Genomic DNA, 18,370 nt, shown 5'->3' on the forward strand with positions numbered 1-18,370 from the left:
AATTTTTTTCACTGTCTATATTTAGATGCTATTTTAGGCCAGTATCCACATTTGGCTCACATAAGAGAGCTCTGCTGGTGAGGAGGCACGATGAGATGAATTGATGATCGTAAGCGCTTGTTATGCTGCTTCAGCTCAAAGTTAATGTGGAACATGCGCACCATGTGTCATTTTCTGGTCAAAGTTACCAAGAACCAGGATGATGCATTTGCAGCTCAACTGGACAGTGCAGGGCCCTTTCCCTTGCCAGGAATTGGTTTGTCTTTGGATACCTGTTTATCGTCTTTCCAAACCTCCTGTCTTCTACAGAGCCTCTCTCTCTTGTTCTTGCATAAAAGAGGATTCCTGATGTGTTTCTTGGTAGGGTTGCATTCTTCAGAATATTCCTTGTGGTGTTTTCCAGTAACCAATCCAAGTAGTCCTCTACACAAAGGCTATCAAAGTAGGTAACAGGTTTCCCTTAGAGAAGTTGATGAGATGGCCAAACGAGAGCCTGTTCTGTTACCAGATTTTTGCTTTGCTTAAGGTGTGTTGTGGGTTTGCTGGGAAATCTCTTTTCTAACTGTCACCTGGAGTTTGCTCCGAACCTTTGCTGCAGAGATGAAGAGTCTAGTACACCCGGTTGATAAAATGGTGGTAGCGTTTGAAGGACTCCGAAGCTTAGTACAGGGGTCTTCCTGTAAGCTACTGCCAGGAGCCTTCTGGTCTCTGGAAGCTGTTCAGAAATGGGCAGGAGCTCAAAGGTGCTCAAAAGGGGAAAAGAGATTTCTTAGCAAAAGCTAAAATCTTTGATGACATGTAGCTCAAGTATAAGTTGTTCATCTACGGTTCTTCAGAGTTGTTCTAACAATAAATGGTTGAGACTTAAAATGGTAGTGAATGCATTCTGCCTTGTGTGTCAATTCACAGAGCACGGGAAAGGGAGAGTGTGACTACACCTTCTCAAAGTACTGTTAGTAGGTCTTTACACTTAAAAAAAAATTTGATGACATGGGGGTGTATATTCTGACAGGCTGCCTATCCCAGAACTTAGATCACAATTACCTGCTTTGTAAGTGCTCAGATGAGTAACGAGTTGGACTTGTGAAGGTAGGAGTCGAGATGTGCTGTGAAATACAGTATTGGTGGCTTCCCGTAGAGTGAAGTCTGCCTTTACAAGTGCTTCAGTGCCAGGGGTGACTTTTATCTTGCATCTGTAAAGTAGATGGAGGGGTTTGCTCATCTTTTATTATAAATATACTCTAATGGATATTTCCTCCTTTTATGGTTGTTTTCAGCATCTAGTAAATCTTTTTGCTCGCTTGGCCACTGACAACATCGGGTACATAGACTGGGATCCGTATGTACCAAAGGTAATATTTCTCATTTTATTAAATTATTTTGTTTACTTTGAGATAAGTCTTTGGTGTTACTATGCTAAGAATAATTCTTCTTCCCTGTATGGGTTTTCTACTGCAGTGGCCCAGTTTTTCAAGTGAGGTGCATTCATTTGAAGACCTCAGTTTAACTTGGACAATTTGAGCCATCCTTTCATTACAGACAGCACTGGAAGTTGTTGCTGTTATCACCTCAGTCAAAACCAAACCAAAGCAACAACATACCTTACTATACAAATGCTTTCTGATTGTATAACTAACCCCATGTTCTTGTGGAAATGGCCCTTAATTATATTCTTTTGGTAAATAGTATATATGAACCTTTCAGCCTATGTATTTTTTAAGAGATTTGTTGCAGTTACATTGTTTAAAAAACCCTAAACCACCAAACGCCTTTTCATTACAACTTTGATTATGCCAGTTCTTGTTAATTAATTTCACGCTGATGTTTTTTTCTTTTTTCAGATTTTTACCAGAATTTTGAGGAGTTTAAATCTTCCAGTGGGAAGCAATCAAGTTGTTGTTCCCAGATTCTTAACAAACGCTTATGATGTAGGACATGCAGTAATGTGGATCACAGCCATGATGGTTGGTAACTTTTTCATGAAGTGAAAAAGAAACTAATGCAAAGCTTTAAGCAAATGTGTGTTTAAAATTGTTTGTTCTGTTTAGCTCACTGCAGAAGCATGCTTTTAGGATATCTTTTGCCCAAGGTTTCTTTTAAATTACATTGTTTTGCTGTCAGTTTAGAATGTGGATGGAAAGATTTGTTTCAGGGCCGCTGTCTGTGCCATCCTGGAAACGAGCAGCCAGCTACAAGAGCCACTGAGGGTACATGCTTGGGACCTGCTGAACAATGGAATGACTCCTTCAGAGTGAACCTCATCAGATCCAAGGGAGAGAACTTGCTACTTAGGGCAGAGCTGAGGCTGGGGAAGGGAGGGAATTTGCAGATATGATTTGATGATTTGAGGTGTTGCTGTGATGAGAGCACTCACTTGTACTTCATACTGCTGTGTTATCTGTTCATTTTAACTTATTCCATGTAATAAAGATCTGTATAAAGATCTGTGTTTTATTTTTTACAGGGTGGACCAAGTAAACTAGTGCAGAAGCACTTGTCTGGCTTGTTCAATAGCATTGCTTCTTTTTACCATCCTTCAAATAATGGCCGCTGGCTGGTGAGTTCTTTGCATGTCAAGACAAGGACTTTGGCTGTAATTTCCGTGGTCAAACCTATCAAATCAGACATGTTGCTAGATGTGCTATGTGCTTCAACAGCCAGATAGTCTGTTGTATAATATTTTGAGGCTTTAATTTTCAGGATACGTGATTGTACTCTCATTGAAATCATACTTTTATTCTGATGTCAGGACGACAGCTAATGGGAGTATTCTTCAAACATCTAACCCCAGTGCAGTTTAGAAGTACAAAACTAGACATCTGTTGAGTGTATAGTTAGGAAAAAGAAATCAGCACTTCAAAGGAGGGGAATATAGGCCATCAGTATTACTTAGGTGAGATGGCTTTTGTATTACTGATCTACTCTCTCCAAGTTTGCAAAATCTAGTTTTGATTAACCAAAGCAAAGAAGACTTTTATGCTTCATCAAACTAGATATGCATTAAGATTTTGATGGTGTAGCTAGTGCAGTCTTCTGCTAGAGAAAGTAAGAATCTCCGTATGATGGCTGGTAGAAAGTACAGATTAAAATAGCAAGGCTGCTCCAAGCAGTGCCAAAGGACCTGAGTTGTTCTAGAATAGACTGTTTGCTTACACATAAGTGCAGAGGATGCTCTCAAAGATGTCCTAATTGCTGGTAAGTAATCTTGATTCCTGACTATATTCTCTGTGTGTGTGTTTTATGATTTTTTTAAATCCTAAGGCATAGTGCTGGCCATGTAGTTGCTGACATTTTGGGAACTGAAGTTTAATGACAAAATGTGACTATTGTATTTTAGAGCTCTTCTGAGTTTTCTTTTATTGCAGGTGTATAATTTCAAGATATGATTTATTAATTGTCTGTTGTACACTTAGTAGCTCAGATTGTGCTATTGCCAAGGAACTGAATAGTGTTTCTTGTATATTCAACAGAATAAACTGATGAAACTACTTCAGAGGTTACCCAGTGGTGTTGTCAGAAGACTGCATCGTGAGCGCTACAAGAAAATGACTTGGTTAACTCCTGTGCCTGACAGTCATAAACTTACTGATCAGGATGTTACAGACTTTGTAGAATGCATTATTCAACCTGTTCTTCTGGCTATGTTTAGTAAAACTGGAAGCCTGGAGGCTGCCCAGGCCCTGCAGAACCTTGCACTGATGCGTCCTGAGTTAGTAATTCCACCTGTACTTGAGAAGTAAGTTCTGCAAGAAATAACTTCCCTGTTCCCTTGCCAACAAATAAATATGCCAGGCAGTCATGTTAAGAGACGAGCAATTTCCTCACTGCCAGTGAAGTTTGTGGTGAGAGGAGCTGCTGATACACACCCCTGAGCAATCACCTGAGTTAGGACAGGGCGTGAAGGAGGACTTTGGTTTTTGCTTTAAGTCACTTGTTTTTTTTAAGCACCTGACAAATGGAGTGGCTCTGGGAGCTGTTGGTAGCTTGTGCAATACGGGGTAATCCTCAGGCGGTTTGTATTTCTGTTGGCGTTTTGTAGCAGATAGTGGGTGGATCAGTTGAAAAAACAACTTTTTACCCTTTATTGATGAGAGACCTTACACCTTCTCACTAGCTTTCAGCTGGGCAAATATAAATGATGGTATTGTGTGTATTTATAGGAATGAGCATAAGGTCTATGTTGTGTGTCAAAGTATGTTACAGTTACAGGTTGTTTAAAATTACTGTCATTGCTTTTGACTTCTTAAGCAAATAAGCATGCCCACATAACATAATTACTTTGTACTATTACTAGTACTTTGGTGCCTGAAATTCCAAAAGAAAAATGTAACTCCTTCCTGCCCCAATGACAAGCTTTCTTCCTAGTCCCTATCCACATTCCCGTTCCTATGCAGTCTTTTGTACTTCAACAACTTGTATTGTAAAAACAGTGGAGAAATGAGTTTTTGAAGAGCCCTTCCTGAGTTCCATACCTTACTGACTCAACTGTTTGTAAAAACTTGATGAATCTGCTCATGTATGAAAAGATTTCAAGCATAACAGTTCTAAGGAGGACAGCAGTGGACACCCGTATTGGATCTGACTGCTTTTTGTGTTCTGAGAGCAGACTGAACGTCTGCTCGGTAGCTCAAACTCTTGCTGGCCTGTTTGCCTTGGGTGCAGTTCCAAACACATGTTGTGGGGTAGATGTGGGCACTCTGTGCTTCGGGTGACATAGGGCAGGGCTACCACGTGACTCTGGTTTGAACTGTAGGTTACTGATAACATGAGGAAGTGTTACACAGTTGGCTGAAAAGGTATTTAGCATCAAAAAAGGTTTAAAGATCGCAGTAACTTAACAGGTTTTTATAAAAAAGGTATGGACTTCAACGTAGCATGAAACAGTATATCCCTCATCTGTTCAGAGGCAGTCAAGGTCAGTCTTCATGCTTGCACAAGGCTCTTAAACTTTTAAGTAGACAGTTTGCATTAGCTTAAAGTTCAAATGCGAAAATGATCATAGCTTTGAGTCTAGGAGCCCATCCAGTTATTAATTCCTGTGTTGCAACTGCGAACAAATTGTTTAATTGTGACTTTTTTTGTGAATAGGACTGATCAAATGAAACAAATGTTTTCTAATAGAGCAACATTAAGTCCATTGGGAAAAAAAAAAAGAGAAAAAAATTTCGGAACCATTTAGTTAGACTTTTTCTTGAAGAAATTTTGTACCCTTTCTGTAGAAAATAACATGTGCAATCCGCTTCTATTTTCTTTGAAGACTTTAGAAACATTATTGTTCCTAATGTGACTGCTCTTAAACTTTATAGAACATATCCTGCCCTTGAGACGTTGACAGAACCTCATCAGCTCACAGCTACTTTAAGCTGTGTCATTGGAGTAGCTCGTAGTCTGGTGTCTGGGGGGAAGTGGTTCCCTGAAGGTCCAACACACATGCTACCTCTACTGATGAGAGCATTGCCTGGGGTGGATCCAAATGACTTCAGCAAATGTATGGTGAGTGTTTCAATCTTACTGTTTTTTAGTAGACAGATAGCCAACTAGTTAGCTCCAAAAGCCTTTTTTTAAAAAATATTTGTATGAAAGGAAGTAACTCATGTTTCCAGAAATTCTTAGCCTGATTTTGTTCTTGCACAATTTCATTTGTAAATATTACAAGCCTCTAACTTACAATAACATTCTTGGTTTGTCAGACAATGCAAAGTGAATCTTTAACACCAGATTGTGATAAGCATTGTACTGACTTCAAAAAAGTTTGAATACATGTTCTAAAGCTCCTAGCAAATATTCCTAGCTTTTTCAGATCAATAGGAAGACCTTTATCACTAGGTTTTCATTAAGTTAGGTCCCAAAAGCCCTCATATTCAGGAATTCTTACTAATTGACTATTTAAACAATGTAAGCATTATAGGGGGTTTTTTGTAAGTTTCAAGTTCAGGACAAAATAAGTGTTTCTTCACTCAGAAAATTGAGGGGTTTTTTGCACAGTTGCAAATATGTTATTGGACATAAATTTTTGGGGTGGAGGGACTGGGCCCTGCAGGATTTTCTAATGTAATGATTTGCTTTAGCTCCCATACTTGAACTGCAGAAGTTTTTCCATGTGTAGAATACAGTAACGGTTACTAAAGAGCTGTTTGTGCCTCTCAACAGATTACATTCCAGTTCATTGCAACATTTTCTACTTTGGTGCCTTTAGTAGATTGTTCATCTGTATTGCAAGAAAGAGATGATCTTTCAGAGGTAAGAGTGCTGTGTACATACAAAAAAAAACGATAACCTAGTTGTCAATTTCTAGCAGTGTAGTAATCCTTTAGAACTGTAACAGGGTTGCTCCCTTTGTATGTGTAAAGCTGTGTTAAACAGAAATGCAACAAAACCCCAAAGATGTGGCTCGTGTTCGCTTTGGTCAGCATGTGAATCGGCCGTGTATTCTTAGCACTGCTGCTTAGTGACAGGTTGTTGTAGAGATAATGTTCAATTCATGCAATTAAAGATTTTTATGTCAAAACTGAGCTGCACAAGGCCCTGTGCAGTGTAATTTGAGCTTTCCCTGTTTCGAGTGGAGGGAGGTTGGACTACAGGTCTCCAGAGGTCCCTTTGCCATGTAAATTTTTCTGAGTCTAATAAAGTAACAGCTTTGTTACCATTAAATTTTTGAAACTTTTTGTCACCATAAACCAGTAAGGTAACCATAAAGAAAACCAAAAAAACCCAGATGACTTTGTTGTAACATGTATATACATCATTTCTAGTTTAAAACCAGTCCAGCTTAGAGGTAAAGGCAACTAGTTGATTGTCTGGGAGAGTCTAGAAGGAATTTGGTCCCTGGTTGTTGAAAAGATTGCATGTGTTAAAAAAAAATAAAATAAATACATCAAACCAACAGACCAACCAACAAAAATCTACAAAAACCCAAAACACCCCAAAACTGTTTGTATTCATTTTTCAAAAAACTAATGCACTCCCTAACTTTTCAGGGCTGTTTTTCTCCTGTGGGAAATGATTTCAAAACGCTCCTCTTTGAAGTGTTCCTGCAGTCATGCTTCTCTTTCCTGATTAAGATTCTGTTGCGTTCCCTTCAGACGCTTGTTAATCTCTGCCAGTCAAGAGATAGTAACACCATTAGACAGTGAGCCTCACCTTCCTCTTCTGAGTTTTATCCTGTGCTGCCCCTTTGTTGTTAGACATGGTCACCTCACCTCTCAGCTGCTTGGGAGCGCTGGTCAGACACATCTCTGGTTTCACAGCTCTTTGCACTCCTATTTCTCCAGCATTGTTCTAATACTTTGTTGTTTTCTTTTTCACCTTGCAAAAAATGCAGGAGAGATTGGTTTTTGTTTCTCTCCTTACCACTAGGCTTTTGGTTCTGCTTTCTATAGAGCCATTGAAGCACAGCTAGTGAGGCTGTGTCTGACACTGCAGAGGGGGCAGCTGTGGCAGTTACAACTGCTAGGTAAAATCTTCATCCAATGCTGGAAGAGTCTGGTCAGTCAGAGAACAGCTCCTAGCTACAGATGGCACAGGTTCTGAACGCTCAGCTGCTGGGAGAAGGTTCATTTCATTGCCCCAGGGCTGTAGCCTCTAAATTAAGAGGAGTTTGTAGAGTGAACGTTTGATGTAAATCTGTTAGCAGAGCCAAGTCTGCCACCACAGCTGGCCCTCACTCACGTCCTGCTGGAAGGCAGGCTCGGTAGTGAGGCCAAAGGGTGTGTCCACGGAGACAGGCCTGACTTCATCCTGAGAGGTGATTCAGCTAAACATCTAGGCCAGGAAATTGGACAGGGTGGTGTAAAGAAAATTTAGTAACTGTTTCATGTAGTGTACTTGAGACTATACAAACTTTAATGGGAAATACGCTGTGGTCTGTATCACTTAGAACTTGGGAGTGTTTTTGAAGTACTTAATATAGGAAATAAAGCTCATGTTATGTTTCCTTAAGAAAAGCCAAACTTTTGTGTTTCTCTTGCATCGGAACACTGTAGGTGGAAAGAGAGTTGTGCTCTGCAACTGCAGAATTTGAGGATTTTGTACTGCAGTTCATGGATAGGTAAGTAAGTTAAGGGTAGGTGAAAGCTTGGCATGGAGGACTTAATACAACTTTTGAGTTCCACTTACTAACTTGGTACTTACTGTATTTGTGTAGATGTTTCGGACTTATTGAGAGCAGCACTCTAGAACAAACCAGAGAGGAGACTGAAACAGAGAAAATGACTCATCTGGAGAGTCTGGTGGAATTAGGTCTCTCTTCTACTTTCAGTACAATCCTTACTCAGTGCTCAAAGGATATCTTTAAGGTATGTGGAACACGGGCTTTCCATCTAACTTGAAGAAACTTAATTTTCTATTGTGAATGACTGGTGGCGTTCAGATTCTTCCTTCCTTCCTTCATGGTCCTGTTGTGAACTTTCACATTTAACCAAGGAAAGGGTTGAGGGGGAAGTTGAGGACTTCATGTCAATTTGCTTTACAACTTTATGTACATCGGTACAGAGCCCCTAAGTTCTTGATGCTCTCTTAGGAGAAATCCTTCTAACAGCTTATTTTATCACTTGATCATTTTAGGCTGTGATATTTTTTTTCATGTCTTTGATGTAAATGCTTAATCAATTCACGTCACATGATGGATGTATTCGGAGATGCTAGGTTTTGTACGTTTTGAACCATTGCACTGGATGCTTGGGTATGATTTTGTCTGGCATCTTTTGGTTAATGTAAGTCCTAAGTTTATTCTTTGTTGTCATGAAGTATTTAATTTGTATTTTTCCTGATTGTTCGTGGTTAATGGCATGCAATCTGCACGGTACATAATTCAGCTTGCCTTGCAAGGTATTGGATGGTAATAAACTTCTTTAAAATATGCTGGCCACTTAAATAGTTGATAGTTAATTCCCCATTTATTTGTTAACTAAGGGATGTTCTGGCTTTACATCATTTGCATGTGAAATAGCATAGTTTTCAGAGGACTGTGACTTATTCAGGGAAAACTGTCTTTCTGTGTAGTTTCTCAGAAGCACCCCAAGCTTACCTTAGTCAACAAGATTTATCTGACCTCTTCTTTCTTTCCCAAGTGAATATTTTAGAAGTCTCTACAATCTCCAGCTGAAGGCAGTGTCCCATTATGTCAGCAGTTACAGCACTCTGTGTTGTGCTTTTAAACTCTCAGGAGTAGGATATATAGACCTTCCTGTAATTGAGTTATTTTAATGATAATGGACACTCTTATGTATTTTCCAGTTACAGTGTGTTACTGTGAGTGTTGCAATAAATAAGAAAAAAGTGAAAACTTGCAAACTGAAACTATTTTGACAAACCTTCTGTCATTGCTACTTCTGTGGCAGCCTTTATTCTTCTACTCAAGGCAGTACTTGTACAGTTAGACGTAGGTGTTGCATAGAGTGCAAGTCACGTGTACTGATAACATGTTGGGTTTCTTCCTGACCAGGTACTATTCATGTAAATTTTTAATCTTTTTATTCCATGGTACTGTCAGCTTCAATTGTGATGGTAGTTACATTTTTCTCACCTTTAGGCATTCTACAGAACTGCATTCTCTGTGTCTCTAGTCTGATTTTTTTAATGTGAAATCACGGTTGCAATCTGGTATTTTAAAAGAATACAGTATTATGTACAGATGCTGCCTTCTGTGTAACATCAAACACGATACCTGGTTTTCTTGCTTAAAAAGAAGTAACCTCCGTATTTTTGTACTCACTTTTAGGTTGCCTTGGAGAAGGTTTTTAACTTCGCTGTTTCAAATATATTTGAGACAAGAGTTGCTGGTCGAATGGTTGCCGATATGTGCCGAGCTGCAGTAAAAGTGAGAGAAAATACTCTTGATTTCGCTTGATCTTTAGTTTGAAAAAGAACAAAAGCCAAGACTAATAGTTTTTTATTATGCAAAATCTTTAATTTTTCATGTAAAACCTGAAGAGGTTAATTCACAAAGTGTTTTCCTTGCATTTATGGTGAATTGAGATTTTCTTGCATGTTTAAAAATCATGAAGTCAGGCTGACTCTGGGGTGAATTGCAGTTGAGATAAGATCTATTATCATCTCTTTTTCAATAATGTTGTCAGAAGATTTTTATCAATGTGTGTGTGGAGTTCCATCTTTTTTTTTTAAATGGGCTGTTTCTGATCCTGTTTCCAGTGTCGCCCTGAGGAATCCTTGAAGCTCTTTGTACCACATTGCTGCAATGTTATATCTCACCTCACAGTCAGTAAGTTTATAAGACTTCTAGTGTTACTTCCTTTGGTTTGGGTTGAATTTTGTTAAACATGAAAATAATCTTTAAAACTCCTGTGTGTTTTCCACAACTTCATTTCAATGAAGGAAAAATGAATTCTGTCCATTATTTTGTCTAAAAAAACAAACCAGCAACTTCATGTGTAATTTCAAGGTAGAAATCTATCAAGCTACAGGAGCATGCTTCTTTAAAAATGTGGCTGTTAAAACGTCTCCAGACATTGCTCACACTCTCAAAAAGCATTCAAGATGTTAAATTGGCTAAAGTAACTTCCCGTTGGACATGGGTGCAATATGAATTGGAAGGTTGCAATAGAAGGGTTGGGAGTAAACTTTGGGCATGCAAGCATCTGATGGTTGTGCTTGTTTGGAAAAGTTGCCTGCAGTATCATCACAGCAGTGCTTATCACTTGTTCCTCTAGATGATGATGTATTACATGATGAAGAACTAGATAAGGAGCTACTTTGGAATCTTCAGCTTTTGTCAGAGGTATTGCAGAAAATGTTCTTCCCATGCATGTATATCATGAAATCCTCTTGAACGCCCTTGAAAGAAGAAAATAAACTTCTATTAAAACAGAGTAAATGTTGAACGAATGACACTGCATAACTTATTATCTAACTAAATGGGACATAAGTGGCTGCTGATTGAAGAAAATAAACATACAGTGTGTATGTGGAATAAAATTAATCCTTCAATACAATCATTGAGGGATAGAGAAAGAAGAGGGATCAGTACAGGGAAAAACATAAGATGCTTTTGGTAAAGATAATTTTTTTTTTAAATGTATACGAGTAGCACTAGAAAATTTTGAACGGGGTCAAAAAGCAATGTATATCACAGTTGTTATGTGTTCCTTAAACTCTTCCAATAACAGTAGAAGTGACAGTCCATGTGCAAGTTCAGTCTTTAATTGGAATTCAGTGTGACATGCAGAATGAAATTCGGGAGAGGATCGGTGGAGCCGTGTAATCCTCTCTTTAGTCCTCCGGAACAAAATCAGTGATGTTTACCTTTGAAATGCTTGTCTTTCCTATCAGATCACCCGAGTGGATGGAAAGAAGTTGCTACCGTACAGGGAGCAGCTTGGGAAGATACTGCAGCGAACCCTACATTTAACCTGTAAGCAGGGTTACATTCTGTCTTGTAACCTACTGCACCATCTTCTTCGTTCTGCTACACTTATCTACCCCACAGAGTACTGCAGTGTGCCAGGTGGCTTTGACAAGCCTCTTTCTGAATACTTTCCTATCAAGGCAAGGATTTTCATTTATTTAGGATTAGAGGATTTGACTTACTTTTTAAAAAAGCAATCATATACTATATTATTTGTTTTTATTAGAAGATTTCTGAACATAGGTAGCAGCAATGGAAAGTGTAATTGAAAGATGCTTTGCGCTTTGAACCATGTAGCAAATTACAGGTTATGTAAAATGATATTGACAGCAAAAAATGAATCCTGACTGTTGTCATTAGTTTTATAGCCTGACATACTAGTGGTTTATGATGTGTGTTTTACAATGACTGCATGACTACAAGAAGATAATGCAAAGCGAGAGTGCCTGCTCTGGTTGGTTCATCTTGTAATGTGTGATGCAGCTGAGACCCAGCCGTTATTAAGTGCACTGGTATAAACAGTGAAGTTTCGAGTTTAACAGGATAATTTTGGTGTTCATTTGAACTTAAATATCCAGTCACAGGAAGTGTTGTTGCACTGGGACAGACTGAAGTCTTTCATCTACTGTTGTGGATGAGAGCTGCGGCCTTTCCTTGTTCCCCTTCATGTCATTGTGGTTATCAGATATAAGAGGTAATGGTGAGTGCATGGGAAAAAGAGTACACTAGTGCAAAACAATCGCAAGAGATGGTATTTTACAGGTAGGCAGAATAACAAATGAGCAATGGTTCTACACTGAGGTTGAGAGAAGTTGAAAGTAGAAGTGGAAATATTAAAAATGACTGAAAGTGTCAAAAGTAATATGCTAGTCTGCTGTTAAGACTGAGGTCAATTTATCAGTATTAGAGATGAACAGTGCAGCAGTTTTCAGCTGGTCTGTTTGAACATAAAACTGCATTGTGCTGAAAATTGTTCTTTTACATACCTTTACAACTTCATATAACCTAATGCTTGTTACTGAAAGCTAGTACAGTTTTATAAACTCATGGGAATATCCAGTTCGGTCAGATACTTATTTAAAAGCAAACAAAAAATTCTTATTTAAATAGCCTAACACAAAAATAATGGTGGTTTTCAATTCCTCCTCTGAAAACGAAAAAATTGAGTTAGTTTGCTGTTCCATACATCCGTGCCTACTTTAGAAACTGTGTATGAACTCTTAATTGCCATTAACAGCTTGAGGTTGTCACTCACACACTTAGTATCATGCCTTAGTATAAAACTACAGTTCTGGCACTTTCTCAAGTCATGTTTACAGATGACTAGCCTGCTCTTCCCAGGAAGAGATCTAATAGCAGGCTACACTGAGTAAGTAGTAGTTAGTAGTAGTAGTAGCTGTTACTCTAGTTGTTCGTACTTTTTGTCCAGTCTGATTAGTCAGGCATTTCAGTACCAGGTAGTGAAGTTTTGAAATACTAAATTACCATGTAAAACTGGACAAATACAGGAAATGGAAAGTGAAGGTTGCCAAGGCCTATCTATTAATTCATATAGTCCTAGGCATGGACTTCACGTTTAAATATGAGTTAGTAATAAGCACTGACTTTTCCAAATACTCAAGTGGTGTTAATTCTTTAGCAAGTCTGAGCTCTTTGTACGCCAAAATATAAAAAGTTTTCTTTGTTTTGGGATGACCTAGTATTGGATGGAAAGTCCAACTTAAAATTTAGCTTTCTTCTGTTATTTTTAAAATGGAAGTATTAAGTTCCCGATTGTGGTTCAAAACTTAAAAGAAGAATTATTCAATGGGCTAGATTTTTCTATGTTCTCCATAGAGTATCAAAAACCTGAGTTGTGCTTAAGAATATTTCTGAATTTGTATCCAGCCAAAAGAGTAATAGAGTCATATTTCGGTTAGGCCAGTATAGTCCTTTTCCTCTTAGTCCTTTCAGGTGTGTGTTATTTTCAGGCACTTGTAGACATTGTAGTAGGTTTAAGATTTCTATTTGGTTTATTGTGTTCTTGGGTTTTTTCCCTGGAGCTGTCAGGATAACTGCTTTACAGCAGTAGCTAATTCATGTGTGTGGTCTTTTTTAGTAATAATAAATGCTTATTTTTTCAAAAGACTATTTGTTTCATAGTTTGATTAATGAGAAATGTCTCTGTTTACTATAGGACTGGGGTAAACCAGGTGACCTGTGGAACTTGGACATCCAGTGGCATGTTCCTTCATCTGAGGAAATAAACTTTGCTTTTTATTTGCTGGATACTTTTCTTCAGCCTGAGCTCACCAGACTAGAGCACTATGCAATTGGAGAACTGGAGATGTCCAGGTTAGTGGTGACAGGTGATATGGAGCAGGTGCACTGATCCACTCAAGTCTGTTTTAAGTAGTTGCTGCCAATTGTACTGGCACTGCAAAAATCCAGGAGTAAAATAATAAAATGTTACACTGTCTTTGATATTATTCCCAGATTTCCAAGGTTTTTAACTCTTAAGAGTACAGGTAGCTTGAAGTGTGTTTCATTACATGGATAACATTATTTAGAGCGGAAGAAATGCTTTTTAAAACAAGTAAGACAGTTTATGTTGGTATAAAGACTTTTCTGTTCCAGAAATTTAAATACATACCCCAAATTACGTTTCCACTTAACTGTAGTCAGCAATAAAAAAGCTCTTCTTCTAGACTCTTACCTTGTTGTTTTGGCAAAACCCTTTGTGTTCCTACACAATGAAGTGGAACACAGAACTGATTTGGCTTGGAGTTCTGCCTCTCACCACTTCCGTCCTAGCAGTAAACAGACTGAGTACATAGTGTGTCCCTGCAAAAAGTGGCAGTGTTGAAACTGAGGAGGTAATGCAGAGTCAGTGCTGCAACAACTGGAATGGAAGCAAGAGTACTGTTGCCCAATCTTGTTAAACTCTGTTAGTGTGAAGCCATGGCTTCTTAAGGACAGTTTCCTAAGCGCAGGGTAACAGTGAGTTTAGTATGTGCTAAAGCATTCACAAGTATCAAATAACTAAAGCTGTTTACAAGCATTAAATCTCGAACATTCTTGTATTTCTCATGTTAAACCTTCATGTCCTTGAAGCTATATATACTTCAGGGGACGTTCGTAGCATGTGACATGATACCTCATGCTGTAAAGTGCAGCCCTACAGGAAATAGGGCGTAGTGTATCAGACTTGTAAAGATTTTTCTGTTTGATCAAGGTCCCACATATTTTAATTTGAAAAAGGCAATATATACTTGACAAAGCAATGCCACCAAACTGCAGTCAGAAAGTTTATTTAGACTAAAAGAAGAAAGGATGTGCTTCCTATTTAAGTCTTTGGTTTATTTGTATGTTTGGGGTTTTTTTCTTTTCTCTTTGACACCTTGTATGTAAATCTGTTAATTTTTAACAGAATTGGACTTTACTTTGATTAAGGCTTCACTGTGCTACCTAGCAAATAAATGGTGGTGATTTGGGAGAATACAGTCAAGTGCATGAATTGAGTATTAAGTTGGAAGGCAGGAGAGCAAATCTCTAAGATTAGAGAATACTATTAGTTGCTGAGGGAGTAACAGATGTGAATAAATGGGATGCTAGATGAGCCTACTGTTGCTTTGAATTGCAGTATTCCTGCAGCTTGAATACTTGTAAATCTTTTTCTTTCTGTATTCCACTAAGTAATAATTGGAAATCAAATGGTTTTGATGTATTTAGGAGCTTCAGAGTAAGATTTTTCTGTTACAAAAGATAAAACGAAAAATTCTAACAGCTGTTGAACACCCCTATTTAGAGTTGCCAAGTAAAGCATGAGTACTAAGAGCTGTTCAGTTAAGGAACCTCTTGAGGGTTGAAGTGAGTTATTCTACAAATCAGAACTGCACATGACAATGACAAGAACGAAGGGCAAAGTTTGTAACTATATGCTAAAGGCTACTGCTTTAGATGAGATAGCTTTAAAAAGAATTCCTGAATTCTCTGAAGTGACGCAGAAAGAAGTCATTCACTTTGCATTATAATTTGTCTTCAGATGGTAAATATCCTCTCAAAAGGAAAGTATTCCCTCATCCTACTCATGGTAGGAAGGACTTTTCTTAGCCTTGGGGTGAGGAGTTACTTCACGGGTTTTATCTGAGATGTAGATAAAAATCTTCAAAACAATTTTTTGGAGTGACGCTGTTTGTTTTGAGATTAGTTTATCTCGTTCTACTGAGGTTACCTTCACAGTTTCAGAATATAAAATCTCCAAAACAAGTTTTTCAGGAAATGAAATTGAATGTTGGAGTTGTGTAGTAGAATTAGGTTGGATCAAAAAAGCTCAGCTTGATTTCTGTAGTGCTCCCTCTTGTGCTTAGAACTGAAACAGTTAAAGAAAAAAGCTTTTAGAAAACTTCACAATAAGGATATGGTTTGTCATTTTGTATATTGTCAAGCATTTAACATGTAAGTAATCAGGTTTTCTTCTTTTTTTAAGAGATGATGTGCAGCAGTGTCTTGCTATAGTGCATAACTGCTTGATTGGTTCTGGGAACGTTCTGCCTCCTCTGAAAGGAGAAAGGGTGGCTCATCTGTAAGTAAAATTTACTTTTTATATCACAAACAGTCTTGGCAATTATATTGCTTCATACTGGTTTTTTTAGTGCTTTTTTTATTGCTGTTATCACCCAACTGCTTCTAGTGGCTGTTTTTAAGGAACTTTTGTACTAGTATAAAGATTCGGAAATTTGTATTAGTGACTTACAGAAACACTTGAGTACTGAAAACATGAAAGAATGTTAAGTGCTTTTTTTCATGCAAGACTGAAAATGTTTAAAAAAAGGTAGGTGACAGCACTGCAGTTCTGATGGAGTTTCTATAAAGGAAGTGGAAGCTAGGCATTTACTCGCGTGTTTCCCCTCCTCTAAATGAGGCCCTCAAACCATAGTGCACTGCCGTCTTACTCATTCAGGGTGACAGGAACGTTAGTAAAATCATAAACATTCTGAACTTAACTTCTTGCCGGCTGTTGTCTTACATAAAAAGTAAGTCCTGTTTCGCTCAAACCCCTGTGGGTAATGTCACAGCAGAACCTGGCCACTGGTGCCAGCACACAGTAGAAGGCAAGCAAAAACGCTTGAGGAAACTTTCATTTTGGAAGTAATAGGAACTTTCTGTTTGATTGCAGTAGTTCAGGCTTTAAAACAGACAATTTTTTTAATAGATGGGATTGCTGCTTTAGCTTTGACTTCTTTGAGTACGTATGTTGGAATATTGGTGTTAGAGGCAATTACAAGTTTGATCTCGGTATTTGTTATATATTATGTTTAAAATACGGAGGGTTTCAGTTAAGCTTGTGGCTGCAGTCTGCGTTTGGTGACTATACAGTTGTTGCTGAGGGTTTTTTTGCCCAAAAACCAGCTACTAAATATGCAAAAGAGCATTGATACAGTCTCAGATGTATTACTTGGTGTGACTAGTGTCTGTGAGCTGCTTGCACAGGGGGAGAGGCTCCTCTTGAGTGTGTGTTAGAACATTTGTTAAACTGGAGAGGTTTGTGGAGGCCATCTTTTACCATTGTGTAAGAAATCCAGGGAAGTAATCTTTGAGTTAGAGGCAGTGCAGGGCATTTGGGCTCATTATGACTGTCTTGTAAAATAAGGACTCCAACACCTTTCAGGAGGCATTGACTGTTCCTGTACCAGCAATGTGCTGCTGGTCCATAGTGGGGGAAAGTGGGAGCATGTCAGCATGGCTCGGTCATTCAGCCTGATTCTGCCCTGGTAGCTGTGGGGCAGCAAGCATGACATGCTTGCAATTTGTATGGCTCACGGGTTCAAGGACAGAGTTTCTGGTGTTGGCTCTTCAAAGGAGAAGGATAATTTTCTTCTTGAATGCCTTGAACTTCAAAATACAAGGCTATATTGGCCCAAAAAGTCTTTAGCACCACAAAAAAAAGAAGAAAAACCTGTTGTAGCTATAGTAATCTGTTAATCAAGGAAGGAACACCTGTGTAAGAGTAAGCAGTTCTGCACCTTAGTCTAGCTATCTGATGGTCAATAACTGAAGCTCCATTTGGTAGAAGAAAGACCCTCACACCTGTGAAGAGTGAATTGTGGTTGTTGTTAAAAGGTGTTCATGTAGACTGTCTCTGGTTTTGTTTTGGTGTGGGGAGCTGAGAATAATTTTTTGTATTGCTGGGCAAGGTCTGTAAACTGGTAACATACCAATTGAGGACATTAGCCTCTAATCAGCTTTAAATTGGTTGTATACTTGATGGAAGATTTGCTTCATTCTGTTCGTTATCTGTGCTGCCTTATTAAATACAGACAATTTACGTGACAGCACGCTGAAATCATTTTGTTACTAAAGAAATCAAAATCAGACATTTCTCAAAGAATTGGAATTCTGGAACTCGGTAGTTAAATCTCTAAATGTCTGGAGAGCTTCAGAATCCACCGTTGTCTGGTTTTGGACAGATTTTACCCATATTGCTGAAACATCTTCTGCCCGCTGTGAGCAGACATCCAAACTTTGTTTGCGTTAAGGCTTTTAAAAAACAGACTTAAGGCACCTTACCTTTTCAGTGACGTTACGCAGGACACCAGAATTCACCCGCCAAAGTTGAATGCATTTTGTTTAAGTAATTTTTAGTTCTTATTCTTTGTATGATTTTCATTACTACAAACGGAACATGGATTTTTAATGAGGCAGACAATCTGAGGGAAGCAGAGTGCATTTGTGCAGAGTGGATTGTATTTTGGACTAGTAAGGTGGACCTAAGGAGATGCTGTTGCACTTGACACCAAATAAATGTTAGATCCCTGTCAGTTGATTCAGCCTAGCAATAACAGGTATAACGGTCAGTATCGCTTTGGCATCTTGGGAGAAGAGCCAGAGTTCATCCACCCAGGACAGATGTGTTCATGCTAGTGGTGCTGCTTTGGAAATGTGCTTTCTGTTTGAGTGGCTCAGTGTATGTAAGCAAGGCTCACAGAGGGCGTTGTACAGAGGAGGAATGTGTCCTCTCCACTGCCT

General features: G+C 38.5%; 1 protein-coding gene across 1 annotated transcript in view; it reads left to right on the forward strand.

Moving 5' to 3' along the window:
- Positions 1 to 18,370, forward strand: part of PSME4 (proteasome activator subunit 4) — a 68,967-nt gene that overhangs the window by 17,895 nt on the left and 32,702 nt on the right. Inside the window, exons 7-20 of the mRNA XM_074864556.1 lie at positions 1,278 to 1,352; positions 1,842 to 1,964; positions 2,465 to 2,557; positions 3,471 to 3,736; positions 5,307 to 5,493; positions 6,151 to 6,240; positions 7,983 to 8,047; positions 8,144 to 8,294; positions 9,719 to 9,817; positions 10,150 to 10,219; positions 10,668 to 10,735; positions 11,287 to 11,502; positions 13,539 to 13,696; positions 15,831 to 15,926. Of these exons, the coding sequence (XP_074720657.1) occupies positions 1,278 to 1,352; positions 1,842 to 1,964; positions 2,465 to 2,557; positions 3,471 to 3,736; positions 5,307 to 5,493; positions 6,151 to 6,240; positions 7,983 to 8,047; positions 8,144 to 8,294; positions 9,719 to 9,817; positions 10,150 to 10,219; positions 10,668 to 10,735; positions 11,287 to 11,502; positions 13,539 to 13,696; positions 15,831 to 15,926 (1,757 nt within the window). The remainder of the gene's footprint in view (positions 1 to 1,277; positions 1,353 to 1,841; positions 1,965 to 2,464; positions 2,558 to 3,470; positions 3,737 to 5,306; positions 5,494 to 6,150; positions 6,241 to 7,982; positions 8,048 to 8,143; positions 8,295 to 9,718; positions 9,818 to 10,149; positions 10,220 to 10,667; positions 10,736 to 11,286; positions 11,503 to 13,538; positions 13,697 to 15,830; positions 15,927 to 18,370) is intronic.

Source organism: Strix uralensis, chromosome 3 (assembly GCF_047716275.1).
Source record: "Strix uralensis isolate ZFMK-TIS-50842 chromosome 3, bStrUra1, whole genome shotgun sequence".
Lineage (NCBI taxonomy): Eukaryota > Metazoa > Chordata > Aves > Strigiformes > Strigidae > Strix > Strix uralensis.